This window comes from Marmota flaviventris, chromosome 18 (genome assembly GCF_047511675.1).
Source record: "Marmota flaviventris isolate mMarFla1 chromosome 18, mMarFla1.hap1, whole genome shotgun sequence".
Lineage (NCBI taxonomy): Eukaryota > Metazoa > Chordata > Mammalia > Rodentia > Sciuridae > Marmota > Marmota flaviventris.
In genome coordinates, this window is record NC_092515.1 from 54,538,434 (window position 1) to 54,564,686 (window position 26,253).

Genomic DNA, 26,253 nt, shown 5'->3' on the forward strand with positions numbered 1-26,253 from the left:
TCAGCCACCTACTGCCCTTCAGGTCTGGGGGTCATTAACGAGTGACATGTTAAAATGGAAAAGAAGACTGTGATCAGGACCATGGCAATAGTGTCAGGAGAGGTCAGGCTCAACAGCAAAGGCAGCTGGGAGGGACAGTGGCGGGCAGAGTGAGGGGCAACAGTGAAGTTGCCAAGAAGGGGAGGGCGATTCTTGCTGAACTGGGCTGGACTGGAGCCGAGTCTCTGCCAGGTCCTGGGGTGCACTGGGCAGGCAGTTCCTCGGGGCTAAAGAGCTGACAGTCTATGATGTCTCTGGAGCCCAGAGAGGGCCAGGACTGGGTTTTCTTTCTTTCATTAATATTTGGCTGGTGGAAGATCCAGGCATCACCTTGACTTTGCATCTCATAGAGAATTCGCTTTCAGGATTGAGGAGACCATGTCCTGCTCAGTAACACTAGTTCTTTCTTAGTCTTGTATTTGCGTGTGTTCCTGAGAAGCCCCTTCCCAGCCTGATAAGTAGAGTTAGCACATGCTGAGAGCCATAGCCCAGTCAGAATGACGCCTGGCATTTTGCCAATACGGAGTGGTTGAGAGGTGACGCCAGCAGGCCTTTGGGATGATGATGGTTATGTTAAGCTGTGTATTCAACTGTAATATTAGACCCCTGCTGTCCACCTCCGCCTGCTACTTTGGAGTTCTGAGGGGATTCCCAGAGAGTTCCCATTGGTTGGGGAAGTGCCGGACCAGGGATTTCTGGTTGATGGTTCCTGGAGGAGCTGCGTGGCGTTCGGGGGAGTTCCCGGGAGCGTGTGTGGAGTGTGCTGGTGGAGTTCAGAAATAAAGTTTTTTCCTGCTTCAGTGGCTCGTGATTTGTGCCCAGCCAGACTGCGGCAAGCACACTTCAGGGTTACCCCATCAGCCCCACTAACTGAGCACCTCGTGCATGGAAGGTCTTGTGCCTAATGCTGATACAAAGATGAATGAGACCCTTATGCTCCAGTTCAGCCACCAACACAGCTCACATTCTGGGTTTAGTCAAAGAAGATAAGAAATCAGGAGAGAAGCTCAGACTTGAAAAGCTTTGCAGACCATGGCTGTTATTTAAGGTATAGTTACTCTGCCCAAAATTGTTCCCAGAATTTCATACATGTTGACAGCAATCCCTTGAGGTAGATGCTGCAATTAGGCTCATTTTAGCTGGAAGCCGAGGGTGCATATCCTATAAAAAGACATAAAGCAATGAAGTAGTGAAGCTGGGATTTAGACTCAGTACACACCACACTGCAGAGCATACCGTGCAGGCACCAGAGCCCCTGCTGCAGTTTGTGCCAGGAGGTAACTTACAATGGGCATGGGTTCTAGGATGTTCACTTGCACCTAGATATTGGAAGAGCATGAACACTCACCATGAGATCACAAAGCAGAAACCAGCAGGTCTGACCTTGGAAGGTCTGAACCACTACTGGTAGCAGCTGGGTTCTCTAATATCCTGTTGTGCTGGAAAACACCTCTTTCCCTCACAGTGATGCTTTCCACACCTCCCTGGTAATACCACTCACCTGGTTCTGATTCCACAGGTCTGGAGTGGGGCCTGAGACTCTGCATCCCAGGGGATGCTGATGCTGTCAATCCATAGACCATACCTGGACAAACAAAGCTCTGAGCGGTGGTTCTGAGTGTGCTTCCTGGATCTGCAGCAACAGCATCACCTGAGAGCTTATAAGAAATTCACATTCTCTCAAGTCTGGTTCCAGAACTATGGAATCAGAAATTCTGGGGAGATCTGCATTCCAAGCTCTCCTGGGGATGCTGATGCAAGTAGATCTGGACCCCTGATTTGGAAAGCAATGCATTCTCCTTGACAAATGCTGACCAATGTCCAGATGAGGGAAGAGATCCTGATGTGATTTCTACAGGCACAGAGGACCCATGCAGAACCTTCCAGATAAATCTCTCAACTTCTCAAAGATGGCAAATTGTGTGGTAGCCTTCTAAAAACCCCAGACCATACCCAGATTCATCTTTAGTCTGAATCGAAGTTGTCCAATATGTATTTCTGTATATGTAGGCTTTATCCTACTTGATACATTTGTGGTAAGACACAAATTATTTTTCTACATTTCCAAGATCTAAATGTAACTACAGTAGAAAAGAACATGTAGCATAACAAAGACCTCACTCCGATGAACATGGCTTCTGTATTTGTTGGATGGAAGGTTATGACTTCTCAATAATAGTTCAAGCAGAGTTGTTGTCATAATTTTACAAGCCCTAACTTTAATTCAATAGAAATTGGGATATTTGTTTCATTGTATCAAATTTGCCTCTGAATATCAGGAATCATTTGACCGAAGTGGTCTATTAGTCAAGAAAGGATGAGCTAAGCAATAAATCCATAGAAATTTCCACTTGTTTATATATTTATTTGAGTGCCAGGGATTGAATTCAGGGGTACTTGACCACTGAGTCACATCCCCAGCCCTATTTTGTATTTTATTTAGAGACAGAGTCTCACTGATTTGCTTAGTGCTTTGCTTTTGCTGGCTTTGAACTTGAAATCCTCCTGCCTCACCCTCCCCAGCTGCTGGGATTACATGTGTATACCATACCGACTACTGGCTCCACTGGTTTATTTTTATCTCGGGCTCATATTAGACATCCAGAATGGGGTATGCATGAATGATAGTAGGTGGCAGGAGTTAAGGAAGGATTTTACCCCATCCAGCCAACACTCTAGGCTCACAGAGCTCTCCCATCTTGGAACATAGTTCCTTCACCATGAAGCTCCAGGATATTGTTTCAGGGCAGTCACTGGACACTCCTACAGAAGTTTTTTAAACCTCTCAGCTAGAAGTGACACATTTGTTTTACCAGATAGGAGTCTGGGAAGTTTATCCAAAAGGGAGAAGGGGATCTCAATTTCACCCTGGCAGATTCTTGACTTATGCCACAGAAAAGAATTTTAGGATGCATCAAAAGAGGCACAAATGTTTAAGAAATCCAGGAGATTTATTCAGAAAAGCAATAGAGCAGGATACATATTCAAAGGGTTCTTGTGAGGGCGCTCGTGAGACACATGTCTGGGACCAGAAGCTCTTCTTTTAATATAAAACTTGTAAATAGCCTAAGAAGCACATGGGGGTACCATCAGCCTGGTGAGCTCAGTCCTTCTCATTATGGAACACGGGGCAGCTCACTGTGGTGTGGTTCTTGCAGGAGCTATAGTTGATGTCATACAGTCAACAGATAATATTTGAAATACACCTGATATCATAAGTGTCTAACAATATTTTCCCTTGGATTTAGTCAAAAAAAAAAAAAAAGAGCACTGTACAAGTTAGCAATGTATGGAGGTATTAATCAGCTCAACTCAGTACTCTGAGATTCAAGGTTATTTTAAGAATTTGTGTCTGTAGGAAGACAGGCTTGGAGAATAAAGGTGAGGGTGTTCATGGAGCCTCTCAGATTTAAAGGTGCATTCTCTTTCCCTTCCCTGTTAATGTTCTCCTTATCTATTCTTATTTCTTCGCTCCTCCCTGGCTTCCACTCACATTTCATTGGCCAGGACAAGTCTCATGACTGCTAGCTGCATGGGAAGCTGGGCAGAGTAGCTTTCTCTAAGCCCAGGAAAGAAAGGAGAAGGGAGGGAGCAGTAATACAGTTTCCACCTACAGGTGAAGTGTTTGCCATTTGAGTGTCAATAAGCATGTGAGGTACAAAGATGAACAACAACTCCATAAGGTCCCTGGAAATCAGAGTGTGTTATGCTATTGACAGAGCACTTATTGCTTGCCATGTACAGACAAGAGCCCTTTATCTATGTTATCTCAGCTGGTGCTAAAATAGCCCTACAAGGTGGCCCTGTTAATTAATGAGCCAAATTTCACCTGCAAGCAAGATCTGATGTGGATTAGGAGGGGGGGGGGGGGCGGGGATAGAGGGACAGTGTGGCTCAGGGGGAGGGAGGGGAAATTAGCTAAACATTAAACCTCTCCCAGTATATCCTTTCCCAGTGACAATGGGCCCCAGGGAAAAAGCAAACTTATATCCCTTCCTGGGTTCATCCCCAGCATCTCCACCAAAAGTAAATATTTACCCCTTCCCAAACACAATGGGTTCTGAAGGGAGGAGGTGAGCACTCAAACTCTAGGCCCTGGACTTTACCCTTTCCCATGGCAGAGGAGTTCTGGAAGGAGAAAAGCAAATAGTGAAGCTCTAGGTAACAATGGGTCCCAGACAATGAGTTTTCAAACTTTTTACAACTGCCTTCCTGAGTTAAAATTTCAACCTATACAACTAGGCCCCTGAATGTCCAAACGGCATGTCCGCAATTTCCAATAACTAAGTCACCCTTATTATAAACTATAAGAGCCAGACTTCTTCTGTAACCTGGGGGCCATCTCCACACCCAGAAAATGAGCCCTCCCGTGCCTGAATGATGGACTTCACTGCAAAATAAAGGAAAGCCTGCTGATCCAAGGTTTGCTTCCCATCTCCTGCCTTTTTTTTTTTTTTTTTTTTTTTCTTTTTTTTGGTGCACCATGACCTATCACTTGGTAAGGTCCAGTCCCTGAAAAACGTCATCAACACACAGGGGATGCCCCACCACCAGGGGTTAGCACAGACTGGAGACTTCAAGACCGATCACCTCATTTTCTCTTCTGTTCAAGAGAGAGATGGGGACTTGGTCTTCTCTAAAGCTAAAAAGCCCACAATCTGTGGACACACAAGGGAGGAACAGGAAGAAACATTCAGCAGGATATAGATATGCAATGGAAAAGGCTTCTTCTTTCCTTACCTGGGCTACCTGGAAGTTTGAAGGTAAACTAAACACAGCAAATATCTTGTCACCTTATTCTTGGCCTTTGGTACAGTATTTACCCCTTTCCCATGTGTACAGGTCTTCCCCTGTCAGCTCTAGTGTTAGTATCAGAGAAGCCTTCTTAAACACTTACAAAGAGGCACAGTATATATTAAAAATAAGGGTGTGTGAGGTTATCTATGCACGCACTCACACAGAGATACACATGTGCATGTGTGTAGATAATGCCTGTCTTTGTGTCCATTTGACTGCCACTTCCTACATTTGTGTGTGTGTGTGTGTGTGTGTGTATAGCAAGTAGGAATCAAGTAGACACAAAAATAGGCATTAGAAAGCATAAAAATCATGTTGATTAAGAAACAAAATGTCTTAGAATGGATGTTGACATTGAAGTGAAATGGGGTTTACTCCAACCCTAGCTCCATCCACACCTACTTTATGACACCAAGGTGTTTCCCTGTGTCCCACCACTGCATGCTCTTTTGCAAAAAGAAAAATATCAATGCCAAAGGGTGGCTGTGAGAACTAAATAAACTCACCCATACACAGCAATGAACATGGTATCCTCCAATACCATGTCCACAAGCACAAGTTACTATTGCTGATTGACAGAATCCTCCTCCTCATTCAGTTACTGTTACATTCATGAATGTAACATGTGACTTCAGCAGGGGGTAGAGGAAGGAAAACTAGCCACTCTAGGGCTGCCTGTGGAGGAGGATGCTCATGGAAACACATTTTTACCTCCATTAACTAGGACTTAGGTTTGAACTGCTACATAGGGTTGTAGGAGCTGTGTTATAAAAACTATAAATATCTCATTTCCCAGGGGGCTAAACAAATTAGGCTAGTAGCTGCCCAGCATCTATTCAGGGAACAAAATGTTACTTTTAACTATGAGGAAAGACAACACTCAAAGAAACGTGCTCTGCTTTTCAGCCCTGCCTCTGAAGCACATCCATATTCTGAGTGACAAAGCAGAAAGAAGTCCAGCCCGGCAGCCAGTGCCCTTTGCAGAAGGGTGACATCCCACTGGTACTTATTTATAAAGTCAGAATCCTTTGAGAACCCCTGGATGTGTATGTATTTTATACTATGTATTTTGCTTTCATTTAGTAATACTGAGTAAGAATATCTACGGTCAGTCTTCTTCAAACACAGGAACACCACCTGGAGGCTAACTAGACATATTCATGAGCACCAACAAGGCTTATTTATTTCAAATGTAAAAGAGTCTGAGGCTCACCTGTGGGAACACCTCCACCAACCTCTTTGTCTCAGAGGTGACAAACAGAAGGTGGGGGTGAGCCTAGTATGAAGTGATAGGAAAGGAAAATGGGGGTGAACCCGGATGATAGCCCAGATACTATTTCAATGCCTAGTTTACATACATATTGCTCCATGCTCTGCCCAGAATTATATATAAACTCCTAATCTGGCACCCCACAATGGTTTTTTCTGTAATCAGGCCTCCTCCCACTTGGTAGGAGTTCTCTCTCTTCTTGCTTAAATAAATCCTGCTCCGTTTACTCTTCCCTTACATGTTTGGAAGATTTCATTCTTCCAAATTTGTGAGACAAGGCCAGGCATCATGGTGCATGCCTGTAATCCCAGCGGCTCAGGAGGCTAAGAAGGAAGATCGTGAGTTCAAAGTCAGCCTCAGCAAAAGGGAGATGCTAAGCAAGTCACTGTGACCCTATCTCTAAATAAAATACAAAATAGGGCTGGGGATGTGGTGGAGTGGCCCTGAGTTCAATCCCCAGTACAAAAAAAAAAAAAAAAGGAAATTGGCGAAGTGGTCCACGTTATGCTTTAAATATAACTCTTGCTGCTCTGCCGCTGCAACTTATTTTAAAAACGGACATTTTTCTTTCTCTTCCTCTCTCCCTGCTCCTCCCTAATCTCTCCCATCCCTAATCTCAGGAAAAACAGGATTACATTTCTTCCCTATTTTAGGCAGAGTTATCTGTCCCTGAGTCCACACCCACCAGACCTCTCTGGCTGGTGCACTCCACAGATTGTGGACTAGTCCAGAGAGGATGCAGCCCAGGGATTTGGTTTCAGTGTGTTTTGATGTCCTGATCTGGTCTGTCAAGCTCCTCCCTTGTCCTGATTGGCAGACATGATTGACAGGCATTTTTATACAACTTCAGGTGAAGGATGCATGCAGCATTCCCCAGGAAAGGCCACAGGGGATGTCAAAACCACAATGCTAATGATATTACAATAGCATTTAATTTGCCAAAGGTTACCCTTGGACATAGTGCAGCTTGGTGTGCCCATCCAGGGGAGCAGTTGGGGCAGGTTTGACTGAGTGTTCTGCTTCCACATAGAACTCGCAGCTCTACAGCAACCAGGCGTAGCCCGCCCTGTCACCCTGTCTTGGGACTCCTTCCCTTGGCCTGCCCCCATCTTCCCTTTCCTCCCTGTCTGTGGCCTTACCTCTAGAATTGAGCCCTTCATCTCCACCACTCCTGTCTACCTGTCAGTATGACATTGAGTATCACTTCTAACCCATGTCCAGTGTTCAGGAGCCACGTGAGGTGAATGGCCGCCACACGAGCACAGACGTAAACCATTTCTATCATTGCAGAAAGTCCTTCCTGGACAGCGCTGCTGGGAGTACTGTCCTTCACTATCGGACCCTTGAAATGACTCTGGGACAAAATACATTCTCATGTGGCTTCCTCTGAAGATGCAGGCAATGGCCACTGGCCTTTCTCCCCAGCAAGACTACTTTGTGGCCACTCTAAGACAGTCACAGGACAAACATGAAGCCAGAAGCCATCATCCCCGTCCATCCATCTATCCGTCTGCCCACCCAGTGGTGTTTAATATCAGTTACAGCAGCAGTGGGTGACCATCAGAGGATTCCTGTGAGCAGAGCACAGGTGGTGTGGTCCTTGCTGAGATGGCAGAGCATGAGTTCCTTAAAGCACCGTGCCGCCTAAGCGGTGGAGTCTAGTGTTAGGGAGAAGTGTCAGTTGCCTGTGAATGTGGAGTATAACCAGGGTTCCAGTAGGCAGACCCAAGGCCAAGGGGAAGCCACAGGAAGGTGAATTCCCTGTGGAGCAGAATCTGTTTCTCTGCAGACACTAAACTACCCACACGCACTGGAAAATCTTAAGCCAATTTCACAACTAATTTTCATGTTAATGGAGAGCAGACTGCTCCTCATTGTGAGGCACAGTCACGCAGAGATGTGCCTCCTAGGCTGAGCCTTCATTTAGATTACAAATGTCCCAGCTCAGTCATCACTGGTAATTAAACCTCCTTGATTGTTCTATTACACAAAGATTACATGACAGTAAAGGATTGGAACATAACTAATCTTTATCTCATTTCTAAAGGTGCCTGGAAATGAGAACCAACGCGTAAAATGTGAATGATGCTTACTCATAAGTGTGTGTCAGCTTTGGGCAGGCCTGGCTCGTGGAGACCCAAAGATTTAAGGCGTCTTAATATGTAAGCATGTATCTATTTTATTCTTTCACCATGAAAATTAAACATGGTTGAAAAACACCAACCATGAAATCTCATTTATAGTAGCCAGAAATAAATTGCCAGCATTTATATTTTATAACTCATGGCAGTTCCAGAGGCATTTTTCCTATAATTCCTACAGAAATCTTTGATTCCTAATTCGCACCTATTGCCAGAAATCAAGGACCAACTTTCAGGCTACTTACTTCTTGCCTGCTAATTTCTGCTTTTTAAATTCATTTATTTTCTCAGACTTAGGTTCAATTTCCATTTCCAAACTTCAGAGTATAGACTTGCATCAAAATCACCAAATCAGGATTTGGTTGAAAATGCAGCTTTGAGTCCCTTCTGAGGCAGCATCCCAGAGGCTATGGCCAAAGTTCCTGTGTTGAATAAGCCCAGGAAGATGCTTGTACAGGTGCTTTGACACAAAATCCCTTATGGGCAAGGGCCAATTATTACAAGTCTCTGCCTCTCCAACATCCAACCAGATGCCCAGCCAAAAAATAGCAATCAGAAAGCATTTTGAACCAAACTCTTTCTTTATTTCTTTCTTTCTTTTTTTTTTTTTTTTTTTTTTGTACTGGGGATTGAACTCTGGGGCACTCCACCACTGAGCCACATCCCCAGTCCTATTTTGTATTTTATTTAGAGACAGGGTCTCGTTGACTTGCTTAGTACCTTGTTGTTGCTGAAGCTGGCTCTGAACTAGATCCTCCTGTCTGTCAGCCTCCAGAGCCGCTGGGATTACGGGCGTTCACCACTGTACCCAGTAGGTCTTTCCTTTTTAATGGTATTTTAATAAAAAACAAAATGTCACATTATGTGGAATTCTGCTGCTCCATCCCACTTGCTATAAAACAATCCAGTCAATACCCTCAGAGCCTCTTTGATGTGACTTGCCCATATTGCCAGCTCCCCAGACCAGAAAGGAAGATGGTTCCCATGGTACCAGGACTGGTACCTCCTGGCCCTTGGTGGCCATTCTGTCTTCTTCTCTCTAGGGTTGCCACATCACCAAGTATCAGAAGCAGGTGGCCTTATCATCTGTGGAACTCTGAAACCACTGTCTTCTTTCTTTACATCAGAGTCACTCAGAAGCTTGCTTCAAAATGCATGCTCCTGCGTGAATTTCCAACTAGAGATAAGAACCTGCAAGGTGGGGTTTGGGGAATTGGGTTGTGCAGACAACACCCCATCCCCAGATGATTTTGACACTGAAGATACCTGAACTACTTGTAGAGAAATTTCTATTTAACTCAGTCCTTGAAGATGTCCCTCTACTTCCTCTTTTTGGGGGTGAGCTGGGGGTGGGGCTGTGCCCCCTGGACTAGTCTTGATTTAGGAAGGGGAGTGAGAGCTTCTGGGGTGGAGTAGTGGGTAAGCTGGCAGGAGTAAGAGGGGGGACGTCCCTTCTTTATCAGATGCTCAACCCTGCACCTATAAACATGATACAGCACTCTTGTTTGGTTTTTGGTACCAGGGATTGAACCCAGGGGCGCTTTACCACTGAGCCACATCCCCAGCCCTATTTTGTATTTTATTTAGAGATAGGGGCTCTCTGAGTTGCTTAGGCTTTCACTAAAATTGCTGAGGCTGGCTTTGAACTCCACGATCCTCCTGCCTGAGCCTCACGAGTGGCTGAAATTATAGGCATGTGCCACTGCACCCGGCTGATATAGCACTCTTGGATGCAAGACTTAATCTGACAAACCTTTCCTCCAAGAGCTTTTAGAGGACCTCTTGAAAACTGAGGGAGGGAGTGGAGGAAACTCACATTTTCCTTTTCTTCTTTTTAAATTTTATGTATTTATTATGGTACTGGGGATGGATCCCAGGGCCTCATGCATGCTAGGCAAGTGCTTTCCCACTGAGCCACATCCCCAGCCCTTTTTGGTTTATTTTGAGACAGGGTTGCCCAAGCTGGTCTTGAACTTGGGATCCTCCTGCCTCAGGCTCCAGAGAAACTCACATTTCTTGAGTATTTTTTCCCAGGAACATTAATTAATTAACATTAATTAATTCCCTGCCCACACCCAGGCAAAGGTACCTGCTTCAGCTGCTCCATACTCCTGAGGGCACTCAGGTCCCCTTTCCTAGAGTAGAGCCTTTACCTGACCTTACAGCTCAGTGTGGATTGCAGCTTTCTTCCCCAGACAGCCTCTGCTCCTCCGAGCTGACTGATTTTTTCTTTATCTCTCCATCTCCCAGCCCACACCCTCAAGTACTGCTCAAATTCAGGATCCAGTTGGGAGGTATGCAGACAAGGCCCACCCTGGCACCTGGGATGTGCTCCCTGAGAGGCCTTTACCAATGGGTGTTGGCTGTGCGGCAGCCTGACCTGCTTAGAACACTGCTTCTCTTCATCGCAGCCTCCAGAATTACATTATTACCCACAGATCTGTGAAAAGCAGAGACAAGTCATTTCTCCTAATATACTCTCAGTTTTCCTGGAAGTTCTGTTGTCTTGTAGGAGCCGACTCACAGGCCGTCTATCAAGATCATATTTCTCCTTGTGACGCCCCTGTGCTATGGCTTCCAGTCTCATCAAAGCCGTGAAAGCTAATTTTACAGCAGTATTTCTGAACATGAAAGAAGGAACCATGCATATAGTTTTGGCCACCTGAGGCACCTCGGGGGCTGCATTTTGCATGAAGGTCAACCAGACCCCTTCAACACTCTGACTTTGGGGTGCTGGGAATATGGGGGCTTTTCAGAAAGTTTAGCAGCATTTTTTTTTTCTGGTTTCTTGAGCCCAGACTTTCAGAAAAGCCCCCCCACCCCAGTGTCTCCCACTGCCAACCCATCTTCCACCTGCTGCCACAGAGATTTTCCTACAACCCAGATTGCTTCTTCTTTTTCCTTTAGAAAGAAGGTAGATCTCCATCTGGTTGTGGCTTCCAAGGACTTTTCATGTACTTCCAGGGCTCCGCTCTGTAGGACATCCGTTTTGTCCCAGCCACGCTGAACAACCGGCCCCTTAGAACAGGACTCCCTGAACTCACTCAGGCTTGACTTCTGCTGTTCCCTGCTCTCTGACTGCTGTCTTTCCCACCTGGGCCTCTTGAAATCCCACCTAACTCTCAAACCCCACACCCTGAGGCCCAGGTAGAGATCACTGGATGGGATCATCATTTACTTGGCTTCATCATTTACTTGCTGTGTGACTATGGGAAAGGCACTCCCACTCTGAGCCTTAGTTTGTACACCTTCAAAAATGAGGACTGCGTCAAAGGATGTCTAAAGAAGAGAAGACCAAATCCCCAAACAGCTTTCACCTTCCAGCGCAGTCCTCTGAACCACTGTTCCCTCCCTTCTCACCCAGAGCCAAGAACACACTGAATTACCAGAGCTAGAGAGTGTTTGTTATCACCCCACTACACTTGGAGACTTTAGAGGTCAAGGGCTGATGCCTCATGCCTGGCACTTAGGAGCCACTTGGATGAGGGGTTAGTGTATCTTCTTCTTCACAGTGAGACCTACACAGGGCCATTGCTTCAGTGTGGTGGTGTGGAAATAAAGATGCTCAGAGCTCAGAATGAACCAGAACTATAGGGTCTTAAGCATGGTACATTTTATCTCCTACTCTGGAAAGGAAGGACGGTGATGTATCTACAGAGACCACCCTATCTCATGGGGCTGCTCAGAGGATTCAGTGCACTACTGTGGGTAAAGCCCACGATCAGTATTTTTGGGAGGTCAAGAGTTTTTGGTTTGGACCCTCCCCAACTTTGGCCATGACTGCCCGGGTGAAACCTCTGAATGCTGGTTCATCGGTTTTGAAGACATTAGGAACTGTGGCCCAACTGTCTCCTGACCCAGGGGAGCAGTGTGACTTTCACACCTCCTAAGCACTTTCGTTTTTATAGACAGCTTTTTCCATAAAATAATAATACACGAGTTATATTTTATGATGCATTGGTATAAAGATGAATATAATCCTGGCTGTGTTCATTCTTATATGTTGCTTATTATTCCGCTCATTTTCTTCCTGCTGTTTAAAAAAAAAAAAAATTCCTGCTGTTAAAAAAAAAAAAACTGTGGCCCCAGACACTAAAGCCACAGATCCTGATGCGAGTGTCAGAATCCTCTCACCTCACCAGCACTGTTTTCATTTTTCAAAATGTCTTTGCAGTTGTCAATGTCAGGCTTTCTAAAGTGCCTCTCCCTTTTCAAGCGGAAGCTGCTCTGATCAGGAAGGCCCGCCCCTGAACCCTGCCAGCCCCGCCCCAGCCCCGCCCCTGGCTGCAGGCCCCGCCCAATCTAGCCCCAGGTCTAGACCCGCCTCTTCCGCTAAGCTCCGCCCCCAGAACCTGCCTAGGCCAAGGCCGCTCTGCGCATGCGGGTTCGGCGGATCCCTGCCCGGGAGTCTCCAACTGGAAACAAACCTTCTCAGAACCATGTCGCGGCCTTGTCAGCTTCAGGAGACCGGCAGGTAAACCGCTCCCGGCCTTGGCACCTAGCCGCGCTCGCAGGCCTCCTCGATTGTCCCGGGCGCCTCCCAGGCCTTTAGCTGCAGCAGAGTTTGCGGCTCTGGCGCCCCGGGCAGTGTCCTTGCACCTGGGCAGTGCACAGCCCCAGGCCCTCCACCTTCCCCTCCAGGAGCTGACCGGCCTCAGCCAGCGTGATTCACACAGGCGCAGGTTTGCTCCCGACTGTGGGGACAGAGCGCTTTCCCCTTTGCAGCCGGCTTCTCCCTTCTGCCAACCGCGTCTCCGCAACTAGACCTCAGGTCCTCTGATGACCGCATCGTTCCCTGATGGCTAGTCCCTTAGTGACCTAGTAGCTATTCCCTAGTGTCGCTGAACCTGGACGCAATCAGGTTCTCACTTGCCGGGCTGCTGTGAGGATTCTGTGAGAAAAGAGTGGGGAGCTCCTGCTGCCAGCCCTGCCCAGAGCTGCTGTTGGTGTTTTCCTGGTGATTTTTCCAAGGGCCAGCCCTACAATGGACAGACATGTTTTTGCAGACTTTTACCTCCATTGATTCCACTGGTCAGTTCTGGGGGCTTCTTAAGAGCTGCCCTTGGAAGGGTCCTTCCCCACTCCATACTGGCCCCTTTCCTTTTCTGGACAGAGTCCTATTTGCAGGAGACACTCTGAAGTCCTTTGCCAGTGATTGTTTTCAGGACGTTGGTCGTTTTTTCAATCGATGGTGTTGCCCAACCACATTAGTGAGCACCCTGCCACATAAAAAGAAGCATAAAGTAGCAAACAACTTTTTATCTGATGATGATGACATTGGTAACCAATCATTGAGCATCAGCTGAGTGCCAGCCTTAGTATGTGAATGTCACTTAATCCTCATAAGAACACTCAAGCATGTCACAGATGACAGCAAGGGTTAGAGAAGTTATTTCTGTACCCTTGTTAAACCAGTTCTGGCTAACTTACACATCTGATTTTGCTCACTGTGTAATACAGCCTTCCTACAGAAAATTAAAACCAATGTGTTCATTTTCTAGGGCTGCCATAACAAAGTACAGCAAACCAGGTGGATTAAAACAACAATTTATCCTCTGGTTCTGACGTCTAGAAGTCCAAAATCAAGGTGTTGACAGAGCCACGCTCCCTCTGAAATCTCTAGGGCATACCTCCTTGCCTTTTCCAGCACCTGGGGGCTTCTGGCATCCCTTGGCTTATGGTGGCATATTTCCAGTCCCTGGGTCCATCTTGACAGGCCTTCCCTGTGTGCACCTATTTCCATGTTGTCTCCTCTTCCTTATAGGCGTAAAATCACCAGGGAGATTGTATCATAAGACCCTTTGTTAATTGTATCGGCAAAGATCCTATTTGAATAAAGTAATATTCTGAGTGCATATGAATTTGGGGGGAACAGTATTCAATCCAATACATAAAAAGGACTTGTCAAAAGGACCAAAACAAATCCCCATGAAAAGGGCACCATTTGTGGTTTTATCCAGACACGAGTTCATTGTCAGGGGATGGTTCTCAGCATACGTTCCCCTATTCTGCAGCAGCATCTGCAACACCCTTTCTTGGGAGTTTGATAAAATGCTAATTCTCAGGCCTCACTCCAAAGTTACTGAGTTATCAGTAGGGGTAGACCCAGCAGACTGTGTTGTGAGCAGCCTTCTAGGTGATTCTATGGCTTCTCAGTTGAGAGGCACCATTACAAGACTTAGGGTATGGTACCTTGACATGAGGGCCAGGAAAGAGAAAATGATCTAACCTTATAATGACCTTCTTAGTAAGCTCATCTTGTCTGAATATAATTATGGATTTCAAAGTTCAGCTTCTGCATTATTGAAAAACCATTTTACCATTCTTTAATTTTAGATTTTTCAAAGTAAACTCATGTTCTTAACTCTGTGCTTAGTAGTTTTTTGCTTCATTCAATCTTACCAAAAATCATGCTATTGAAATACTAGTATTTCTGCCATGTTGTTGACAAATCCCCTGAGACTCAGAAATGGTAAACTCCAAGGCACACAAAAGGATAAATATAGGCAGGACTGACAACTTTCTGCCATAACTCTGGTTACTGAAATGTTTGGTTTGTTTCCATTTCAGAAACAATTTGATAGATGATGCGAAAGCCCGCTTGAAAAAGCTTGATGTTGGGACCAAATATGATCACTTATCGTGTCACAAATACTCCATCCTTTTGCCATTATTGGTTAAAGAAGGAAAACTTCACCTGCTGTTCACCCGCCGGTCGGAGAAGGTAAGTGAACAAGAAGCTGTTGCCATCATCTCAGGATGTCTGAACACGGCATCAAGTTTTGCTACTTGTGCACAGTTTGAAGTCTTGATTCTCCAATGAACTTTCAAAATCATGATGTTGGAAGGGTACAAGAAGCCACCGGATGGGGCTTGGGGGAGGGGGAGGTTTTGGAAAGAAAAATAAGGAATTTAGCCAGCATTTAATTTAAAATATTTTTGACTAGGGTTATCCTAGTCGTGGTGCGTTGACAGTGTGGGCCAGATGACTCTGTTGGGGACCTGTCCTATGCACCGTGGGATGTCAGGCCTCATCCTTGACCTCTGCTCTCTTGATGCCAGTAGCACACACACTTCTGTGGTGGCCACAACTGTCTCTAGACCTTGCCTGCCACCCTGGAAGGGATGTGGGGGAGGGATAAAATTACCCCTGCCAAGAACCACTGTTTTAGGCTGAGCTCACCCCAGGGATGATGTGAAATATTGGAACGTGCAAGTTAGCAGCCGCGGCCCTAAAGCCAGCTAGCTGCCCACGTGGAGGGCAAGCTCTCTCCTGGCCCGTGGTGTGACTTTGTCCTAGTTCCTTACCCTCTCTGTGCTTCTCTCTCTTCACTGTAGAATGAGGACAACATATTAATACCTCCTTCGAGGGGCTGCTGTGAGGGTTTCACGGGGTAACAATTGCAAAGCACCTAAACAGCCCTGGCACTTGGCAAGAATTCTGCAGTGTCAGCTGTCATTGTGTCAAGTGGCAGACATGGCCTGAAATTTAAGATAAATGATTTCACTTGAAAGGAAGATTGGGCTGGGAATAGGGTTTCTGGCTTACCCCTGCATCCCTGGGTGCCGTCATCCTGCCTTGCTGTTGGGGGAGGAAGAATTGGGGAAATGGAAATTTCAAGATTATCCAAGTACAAAAAGAAATGGATCATGACACAACTGGGCTTTTTAAACAGAATGATGGAAAGTATCTTGTTAGAAAAGAAAGCAGAGCTGAGGTGTTTATTGCACACCTGTGGACTTGGAAGGAGACACATGTGGATTCTTTCTGGTCTGGGCCAGACATTAATGACACAAACACACAGCAATAAAAATCCTGAGGTTCCTGAGGGAGGGGCTTCACAGGGATCTGTTCCCAGGTCTGCCGGTAAGCACAGGCCTGGCACTTAAATATATTGTTTGAATTACCAGACAGACAATAACATAGAAGATCTAGGTAAGACCAAACCCTCAAGCTGGTAGGTCTCCTGTTGCATTAAGAGGAGTTCTGCCTTTGTATGGGAGCCCAGGGCAAGCCTTAACAAAAAAAAAAAAAAAAGAAAGAAAGCAACCCACATTTTCAAGTCCTTCCTGCTGATGAATTGGGAGCACCACAGGTATGGCTCCCATAGCCACCTCCTCACACATGCTGTCATCTGGGCTCCTTCTGACAGCAGGGAAGGGAAGGCGTGGTCCTGCCTTGTGACCTCACGCCACCCACCCAAGAGGTCTCAGAAAGCATAAGAAATAGACCTCTGGTTACAGCACCTTGAAAAAAGTGATTTACGGTCAGTATATTTAACTCCAAGGCAGCTGGTGACACGGGCACACTAAAATCTGTATTCTAAAACTAAAATTAAAGGTTTAGATCACAACATTTGTAGGGATAAAGTAATGCTGTCCTGACACCCCTTCTCAAGACCATTAGAACAACGAGGTCACTGTGGTGAGTGAGCAGGCAAATTGGCAAATAAGATCAGGCTGCATCAGCTCCAGAATTCATTTTGTTTTTTATGTGGACCTGATTTTAAATGTATGTTGAAAGCATCTCAAGAAGATCTCAGAGCATACCAGCTCAACTCAAGTGGCTTTGTATGCCTATTCCAATTAATAGGGAGTAAAGACCGTTTGGGGGATCTGTGCTAACTCTACTCTTAAGAAAATTCTATGCTGTTTTGAAATTCCAGATGCCTTTCTAAAGCTGACTCTTCACAGACTGGCTTTGCTAAAAAGGACTCTCAATGCAGAAGCTCTCAATCTCTTCTTCTGTAATACTATAAAACTTTTATTAAACAAAACCTTATGAAATTCTACTCAGAAGCCAACTAAAGTTTCAGCCCAATTTCCTAAGACTTCAGTCTCTGTGTTGTTCTTGAATTTTCTCTTGCCTGTTTCAAGCCCCAGAGAGCTGGGAAGGAGGGTGGGGAGGAAGGTGGGGGAAGGGGATAATGCACAGCAGAGCCCTGATGCCCTGAAGCAGAGGCATCGTTCGTTGCCCAAGGCTCTGAGAGGAGTCTGGTGGACAAGATGGACCCCAAAAGGAGAAAAGGAAAACACAGATGGCAACAACCATCATGGAGGTCTTCTGGCATGCCAGAGCTGTGCCCACTCGACTGCCCTCTTTTCCCTTCCACACGACACACTGGGCAGTTTGCAGTCTCCTTTTAGGGGTGAATCTTGGGGTAGGAACTGCTCCAAGCTGCAGGGCGAGTGGGAGGGCACAGATCCAAGTCATGTGGACAGATGATGGGAGGCCTCTTCCCCATCCTCCAGGAGGAGTCTCCTGGGATCCCAGTTATGTGACTCCAGGGAGCCAGGAGCTCTGGCAATGAGTGCCTCACAGGGCATCTCTTGCCCAGGCAGCCAGATGACGCTTACATCAGCTTCAAGTAGATTTAATTTCAACATATGAATCTTGGGGGGACCCAGGCATTCAGACCACAGCAGGCATCGTGTTTGTTCTTATGCAGCCTCATCAGCCCCAGTGCTAAGGATGCCATCATGAGCCCTGGGCGGAGCTCCTAACCTTGGAGAGACTTTAGGGCTTCTCATGGTGAAGTAGCTAGCACAGGCGGGACCCTTTTGCACATACTTCAACCACGTCACCATTACACGGTTCTGGGAGGGGCACACAGTTGAGATGCGGTCAGGAGTCTTGCTGAGCTGAGGTCTCATCGACAGTTCAGTGTAGAGGACACTGGGCACTGCATGGGGGTGGGCATAAGGGAAATTAGGGTCAGTTTTCTGGGAATTTGGGTCCTACAGAAGCGAGAAGGGTGGAAGGACTGTGCCTCTATCCCTGCTCAGGACTTGAGAGAAATCATTTGAGACAGATGAGAAAGAGGGATATATTTAGGATGCCACAGATGGAGACATACTCTCTTCTCAAATTCTCCTAAGGTGGAGAAGGAATGGAATTGGGGATGGGGTGGAAGGGGCAATAGAGGGCCAGGAGGGACCCCTGTTCTTTTACAAGATACACAGAGATGCTGCCACAGGTTTCTGTTAATGACTCCAGTGACCGTATTTTCTGTATCCTAATAAACTCTTGATGAATTGAAGGTGTGCTAATTAAGAACCCAGGTGCTAGAATTAAACCTTGATTTACATTCCAGCTCGTTGTGTGAACCTTGTCAGGTTGTGGAACCTCTTTGAGCCCTAGTTCCCCTGTATGTCCATCCATGAATAGATGTGTGGACAGACTGAAACACATGTGCATAGTCGTTGCGCCAAGGGAGAGGCAAAAAAGCCACATAGGACTCCATTCACATAGAACATCCCAACTGGAGAGACCCAGAGACAGACAGGTGGCGGGTGTTGGGGTGAGAGGTGATCACCTCTTAACAGGTAGTGGATTTCTTTTTGGGGTGATGACAATATTCTGAAATTAGATAGCGGGTGGTTGTACCACATTGCCAATATATTAACTATCACCGAGCTATTCACTTTTTTGCGGGGTGGGGAACCAGGGATCTAACTCAGGGGCACTCAACTACTGAGCCACATCCCCAGCCCTATTTTATATTTTATTTTAGAGACAGGGTCTCACTGAGTTGCTTAGCGCCTCTCTTTTGCTGAGGCTGGCTTTGAACTCGCGATCCTCCTGTCTCAGCCTCTTGAGCCTCTGAGATTACAGGCATGCTCCACGCACCCAGGAGCTGTTCACTTTTAAATGCTTTAATTTTTTATTATGTGACCTTATTAAAAATACTTTTAAAAAAGAGTGGTTTATAGAGCTGAGGACCCAGGGAGGAAAGTCCTTGTTGCCTAACACGCGGTAAGCACTTTAAAGGACTTGGCAAAGTGCTCCGTGAGTAATTTTGCCCTTTATAAAATTATCATTCCTTTCAGCCTTTCTCCATCAACGTCAATCTGTTTGTGTAGGTGGTATCTTTTGGGAACAGGTAGAGAAAAATTAGCTGTGAGGGGAATTCTTTAGAATTTCTTTTTCTTTGTTTAAGGATTCAAAGAAATACTTTTCATGCTTTTTCTTGCTCACCATCTAATGCCCCCGGGTAGGGATGGTGGGCAGAAGCTGGGTAGGCATCTGCTGAGTGAGGGAATGGTGCCACCGTGAGATCCACACGTCACCTCTGTTCTCTCCATGCCTAGCTAAGAAGGTCACCTGGAGAAGTTTGCTTCCCTGGAGGAAAGAGGGATCCCACGGACAAGGATGACATAGACACAGCTCTGCGGGAAGCGCAGGAGGAGGTGGGGCTGCGTCCTCAGCAAGTGGAGGTCATCAGCCGCCTGGTGCCTTATCTGTTTGACGTAAGGATTCTCATCCCCTCCTGGGTAGCCAGGGGATCTGCCGCCTCAGTATCCCACACTCCACCAAGTGACCCCAAAGAGTGCTGCCCAAGAGTTCACAGACTGGGTTCTTGGGTGGACTTTGTCATTTGTGAGCCCAGTGGCCCCAAGCCAACCCTTCTTTCCCTCCCCAGAAGTGAAAGGGTTGAGCTTCATCAGTGAGTTTCAGACCAGGTGCTGTGGATGCTTCAGAATTATTTCATTAACATTCAATTCATATTTACTTTGTTCCAGGATACATTTATTTAGAGAATTTGCTTTTAAAAAAAAATACTCCAGTGTGCTATGTAACAAATATTATCCCTGAGGAAACCAGGGCATTACCTTTACCCTATGGGTACTTGTTTTTGCAGTTGAGCAGAGCCCTGAGCTGGCAAGTTGCGGAAAACTCCTCTTTGTAACTGCATTTTTGTTTGACTCAGGATCTCCTTGATAGTATAAGCTAAAACAGCATAGACAAAACCAAAAGGAATTCATCTTACATCACTGTGGGACATCTGTCACAACTAAAGAGTCAGTGTTAGTACACGATTGCTAACTCAGTCCACGTTTCATTTGCTAGCTTCTCCTGCTGTCTCTGGTCTGTGGAGGGTCTCATCTGAGATACCACATTGGATTTGGTTTTCACGTCTCCTTGGTCCTCTGGTCCATGTGATTTTTCAGACTTATGACTTTTTTGAGGTGCACTGGTCAAGTATTTTTGTAAACCATCTGATGTTTCTCTCAAGGTTAAACTGGGGTCATGGTTTGGGGGAGGACACTGCAGCGCTCAGGTGCCCTCACCCCAAGATAACAGACGTAGCTTTAAGGTTTTTTTTGTATTTGATATATATTGAGCTTCCAGGTATATTTTTATTTCGAAAGAATGATCCCATTCTGCTTAACCGCTAAAAAGCCAGTGGCTTAGTTTGGCTTTTGTTTTCCATTTGGCTTCAAGTCTGGGTGGAGTAGTGTTGTGAAGGTCAGTGATTCTGAGACTTTCTCTTAATTAAGCCCATTTGAAAAACAGGAAGTTTAAGGTTGTCACTCAGAAGAGGTTAGACTGGAAGAAGCTCATGGCTGCCCAATAACTGCATGCACGGTCTTGTGTGTGTGTGTGTGTGTGTGTGTGTGTGTGTGTGTTTGTGTGTGTCTGGGGCAGGGTGTGGGGGTGGGGGAGGGCAGTTTACATGGGATTAGGTAAGAAATGTGTAATTTACTCCAGTTGTGTCACCCTCCCTCCCTCCCTCCCTCCCTTCCTTCCTTCTTTTTTCAATAGTGTTGTCTACTGGGTACTCTTTTTCAGTTGATTTTTGCAAATCCCCTAGCACATTTTAGGGATTTATTTCAGAATACTTATTGACACATTGAGACATAATGTTTAAGAGGTCCCCACGCGAGAGCAGCTTCACTTCAAGGCCCTCGGGAGCTACTGGGTTCACATGCATGGGTGGGTGGGGCAGTGTTCACTTCTTGGGAGACGATGGGCTTACAGGTGAAAGGTTTGTTGGGGCTCCCATTCTGGAGGTCTCGGTGGAGGACCTTTCTTTAGGCCTGTGGCAAGGTGGGACATCAAGGCAGGGTGCAAATGTTAGACAGGTACTTGCTTCTTGGCAGCGGGGGAGTGAACAGAGGAAGGTGGAAGAGACAGAGAACCACAACCCCTTCGATGCCCCCAATGACCTAACTTCCCCTTAAAGCTTCGGCCACCTCCTGGTAGCACCAGTGGCTGAGGCCCAAGCCTTCCACCCGGGCCTCTGGGACTCATTGCAGACCCAGACGAGCACAGGACTATGTGGAGTCTTCAGGGTATTTCCAAAATGTCTCCATTGAGAAATTGGGATGAACAAAGGCTGTAAAGAAAGGTGTTGGGTGTGAACGTGCTGGGGCAGGTTGTTGTGTGTTCTAGCCCTTTCTTACTCTAAGCTGTATCACAAGAAACCCCATTTATCAATCACTTATGAGCATAATCTGATTTGGTGGGTTTTTGTTTGTTTGATTTTGTTTTTTAGTACCAGGGATTGAACCCAAGGGTGCTTAGCCACTGAGCCACATCCCAGCTATTTTTTATTTTTTTATTTTGAGACAAGGTCTTACCAAGTTCTTTAGGGTCTCACTAAATTGCTCTGCCTGGCTTTGAACTTGAGATCCTCCTGCCTCAGTCTCCCAAGCAGCTGGGATTACAGGTGTGGACCACTACACCTGGCTCAGTGGTTTTTAAACTGGAGTGATCTGGAGCAATCTCCCCCCATCCTAGGGACATTTGGTGATGGCTGGGGATATCTTGGGATGTCACAACTGGAGTGGGTGCTGCTGGGTTTCCCCTCCCCTCCCTCTCCCAGGCAGGCTGTGGCCCTCTGGCCCTCTTACCAGCTCCTGTATCCAACTCAGTCCTGGCCTCAAGATTCCCAGGACGGAGCATCTTTCGCCAAACAGAACTCATTCATTTGCAAGCACTTGTGGATATAAATAGAAATCCCCCCACCAAAATATAAATATGTATGTTATGAAAAAATAATTTATATGTCATTATATATAAAATTATATATCTTATATAAGACATATATTATATAATTATATAATATATCTTATATAATTATATATATAAAATCATATATATTATGTAATTGCCCATAAATGGAAATATGCCACAACTAGTATGTCACTTTTCTGCTGATGAGAGAGAATTCCTTAGTCTTTACTGCGAGGGAAAGGTATTTATACATTCTTTGCTGCATAGTATTCTAGCATATGGCTATAACCACAATTCATCTAATGTAAATATCCAAGAACTGAATGAAGACCAGCAACTCTAGAGGCCAAGGCTGTTGCAAGTAATGCTTCTGCTTTGTTCATGCATCTTTTCCTGCTGAGAGGAATTTATAATGCAGATACACTCACACACATGCAATTCCTAAGCCACAGGGATCATGTTTTTGTAAGTGTCATTTTTACACTATTCTAAACAGATGGTACCAGTTTTCATACCAGTTTATGTTCATGACACATAATGTTTTCAGAGTCATCTCACAGATGCCTCCTCAGGTCGGGCAGACACCCACCATTACGTGAGGGATCTAAGTTTGCTTCTAGAGCAAATTCTTCCCCCTTCACTACCCAACTTTGTAACTGATGCCCTTGGCTTACCTAACATAGAAATGGCAAAGAGTTTGACATTTGAAACAATATCATTGCCCTTCTTAATTGGTGTATTTTGTTTTCTGCTTTTAGAAAGATACACTGGTAACCCCAGTGGTGGGTTTTATAGACCACAACTTCCAGGCCCAGCCTAATCCTGATGAAGTCAAGGATGTGTTCCTGGTGCCACTGGACTACTTCCTGTATCCGAAGGTCCACTCCCAGAAGTACATCACACACTCTGGACATGGTTTTATTTTTCATTGCTTTGAGTATACAAATCCTGAAGATGGGGTGACTTACCTAATCAGGGGCATGACTGCAAAACTTGCTCTATTGGTTGCCTTAATTATTTGGGGGGAAAAACCTAACTTTGAGATAGAATTTAATCTCGATGATGTCATAGCATCTTGTGAAAAGTCCTTCCTTCATAAATATGCTACAAGCCAGCTGTGACTTACTAGATCAAAATCCAAAAACTAGCCATAGGTCTCTGGGGTGAGCTTATGCACAGAGCATCAGAAAACACCAGGTATAGGGATCAGATAGATGTGAACGACTTTCCTGCATATGAAAGTAAAATCCTTGCCTTTTTTCCTAGTTGTTTTCTATTGATATCTATCTGGAAGAGCAGAAGCCTTTCAAGAGTGGAAAGTGTATTTACAGTGTCATTTGATTTCCCCCACAATATGCTAATGCTTTCTTAAATGCTTAAGAGAGAGGATCTGGCACATAATAAGCTCTTGATAAACGTGACCATGTGGCATTTGTCTTATGTGTAGGACAGTGTCCTTTTTAGTCTGTTGTTAGATGTGGCTGAAGCTTGGTGGCTGTCAGCACCTGCCCTCCCTTTCCTCCATGGCAGGTGCCCCAGGGGGCAGCAGCATTCCCCAGGATCCCTGCCATGAAGTGGGCCTCTGGGATTTCATTGAGGCCAGTATGATGGAGGTGGGCGTTGACCCTGAGGTTGTCCCCAGCTTAAGAGACAAGCCAATTTCCCTATTCCACTCTGTCTCTTCCATGAGCTGTTCTATGGGCTTCTCTGCAACCCAGTCTTCACTGTATAGATAAGGAAAATTCCAGGGGCGGGTGGCAGAACCAAAAGATGGTCAGAGCTCAGATCTTCAAATGAAGCAATCGTCCCACCCGCACTGATGCTTGGGATGTGTTCCAGGAGGGAAGAATAAAATTCTATCATCACTCTGCCACTGGAATTTAGGGTACCTTTTTCACATGCTTGCTGTAACCCTAAGTAATATTCTGTAACACTTGAATATGGCTAAATAACCATTTGCCAAAGCTTAAGGGGTTTGTTACAAATAGCACTTGGCATTCCAGTACATAGGTTCTGTGGTGTATATACACAGTGCCCTCCGCGGGCCTGGGGGTTTCATAGATGTCAGCTAAAACAGCCAAAATCCAGAACTCGAGAAGCCAGTACACCTACTGATTGGGAGAGGGAACCGTCTATGTCTCATGATGATGAGGGCAGAAAACCTGGTTCCAAACACGAGCCCCAAAGTGAAAAGTCGAAAGATAAACATTCCGGACGGACTGCCTTGAGATCCACCACTTCTGCGGGCATCTCCGTGAACCGTGCTTTGGAGTCAGCAGGAATGCCTTTGCTTAATCATGACACTGACTGACCGTGTTGCGTGAGGTCAGAGAAGCTAGTGACTAAAGCCGCACAACCACAGCTCTGGGGTGGCAGTCTCACGCCTTGCTGAGTGTTACTTAATTATTAGGAAGCCAAAGCATTTTTAAGTAAGACTTTACTCTTGCTGAAACTGCGATACCATCAATCTGCCATGCAACTGTCCACAGCTGCTGAGTTTTTATTTTCTGAAAGTTGGCAGAGGCAAAGACCCATTCCCCTCCCTGCTCTATACCCATAAATGTTTCAAAGGCATAAATCTAGCTGCAGCCTTGAAAGCAGATGTTGGGTAGCCACCCCATTAACATTCTGTAACTAGCCCTCCATGAGCAGCCCCAACTGTTTCTGAACAATTACAGAGGCATTTGCAAATGTGTATTTACAGTCTGACAGTGGCATAATTGCCGGGTAGATGGCTGACCTCTCTGGCAATACAGAAAGCCACCCTTCCAAACTGTTTATTTACATGAAGTGCACAGATCCGCCTGGCTTCTGAGAGGAGATGGCCCAGCTGAAGTCTGCAGTCTGAGCGACATTTGTAGATGCCCAGTTTACAGTGCTGGATACTTAGCAGTGGAGATATCATCTTTTTAGCAGTGTGTTTTATGACATCTATGTTCAGGGCTCTAATTAAGCAACAAATCTGGATCAAATGAAAGAAGTTATTGGCAAGGTGCAGATCTCAGGGAATCTACAAAGCCCCTGAACAAATCAACTCCAAGAAGGACAGCAGTGGGAGCCAATGCAGCTGCTACCTCAAAAAGTAGAGGTCACAGACCTTCTCTTTGCATCCTGCCAATGTCTGTTAGAATTGCCTGATCAGACAGACAAGCCACAGAAACTCAGTGAACTCAGTGCCTTAGTCCCCAGTTCCTTGGAAAAGACTCCCTCTGGCTTACTGTGGGGTCACCAGGGAGGTTTCCAGTAACCTGGGAGGCCTTTCAAGGGCGAGGGTCAGTGTGGGCTAGCAGACAACCCAAAGCATCTTCTTCTAGTCCCCACTTCTGTGAATGGATTCTGTGATCCAGATTCTCAGCAGCCCTGTAGTGTTGGTAAAGAAGTAAAGAGCCCTGACCTGGAATCAGGATGCTTAGGTGTGAAAACTAGCTCCAGCATCTTCCATTCTGTGACCTTGAGCAAGTTATCCCTCCTCTGTAGACCTCCATTTCCTCTTTGGTAACTTGTAGGAATGAACTTTCTGTTCTGGCCTGTCAGGGGATTCAAAGAGTAACACAGGATCCTTTCACTTAAAGCACTCCCAGGGGCTCAAGGACGATTTCCTGTTACCTATTAATTATGGCATTATCGTCACTCTACCACAGCTGCATCATTTTCCCACTAGGGGGTTCTAGAACTTTCTCAGGTCACTGAGCCCTTGGCATCTTAGTTTTTTCCAAGGCACATCGAAGTCAAAAGAGACACCTAACAATTTTGTTTATTATGTAGTTAGATCCAAATAACATAATAAATGTTTATCTCCTACTAACTTGGAAGCCATTTAAAAAGATACACAGAAAGAAAAATACTGTTTTCATTTCAGTCTTAACCACGATTGCTCACTGAAGGGTGTGTGCACCTGCTGGGCTTAGAAGTAAATATGAGAGCTAATAAATACAGTCGTATGGTAAGATAAGCCCACAGAAAGAGGGACCCTAGCTCAGATCTGGGACTCAGGGAAAACATCTGCGAGGGGGCAGTGTCTGAATTGAGCCTGGTGAACGAGGAGATGCCACCCTAGTGAGTGGGTGGTGGTGCCAAGCCTGGGATCAAAGTGTACTGAGCTGCTGTTCTGTACCCAGTCCTTCCCTTTATTCCATTTACCCCTCATACCAGTTCTCTGTAGTGAGGACTATTGCTGTTCCTATTTTTTAGATAGGACAACTAGAAGGTCAGAGAGGTTGACTGTTTGCTCATGGTCACCCAGATTGTAAATGGCAGAGCCAACA

General features: G+C 45.8%; 1 protein-coding gene and 1 long non-coding RNA gene across 2 annotated transcripts; one reads left to right on the forward strand and one right to left on the reverse strand.

Moving 5' to 3' along the window:
- Positions 1 to 1,057: 1,057 nt before the first annotated feature.
- LOC114090793 (uncharacterized) lies at positions 1,058 to 13,462 on the reverse strand. The gene is made up of 2 exons (XR_003582430.2): positions 13,262 to 13,462; positions 1,058 to 1,200 (listed from the first exon to the last, which is right to left on the reverse strand). It is a non-coding gene; the product is annotated as an uncharacterized lncRNA (long non-coding RNA).
- On the forward strand, positions 12,590 to 23,859 carry Nudt7 (nudix hydrolase 7). Its single transcript, XM_027933050.2, has 4 exons — positions 12,590 to 12,721; positions 14,818 to 14,971; positions 19,339 to 19,497; positions 22,747 to 23,859. Exons 1-4 carry the CDS (start codon positions 12,687 to 12,689, stop codon positions 23,107 to 23,109), a joined length of 711 nt encoding a protein of 236 aa, XP_027788851.1. The 5' UTR covers positions 12,590 to 12,686; the 3' UTR covers positions 23,110 to 23,859.
- Positions 23,860 to 26,253: the final 2,394 nt, after the last annotated feature.

What these genes read in the sequence shown, in the direction of transcription:
- Nudt7 (XM_027933050.2), top strand. Translation starts at nt 12,687, where the DNA reads ATGTCGCGGCCTTGTCAGCTTCAGGAGACCGGCAG. An exon ending in TCACCCGCCGGTCGGAGAAG is followed by an intron (nt 14,972 to 19,338) that starts GTAAGTGAACAA and finishes CTCCATGCCTAG; the next exon opens with CTAAGAAGGTCACCTGGAGA. An exon ending in TGGTGCCTTATCTGTTTGAC is followed by an intron (nt 19,498 to 22,746) that starts GTAAGGATTCTC and finishes TTCTGCTTTTAG; the next exon opens with AAAGATACACTGGTAACCCC.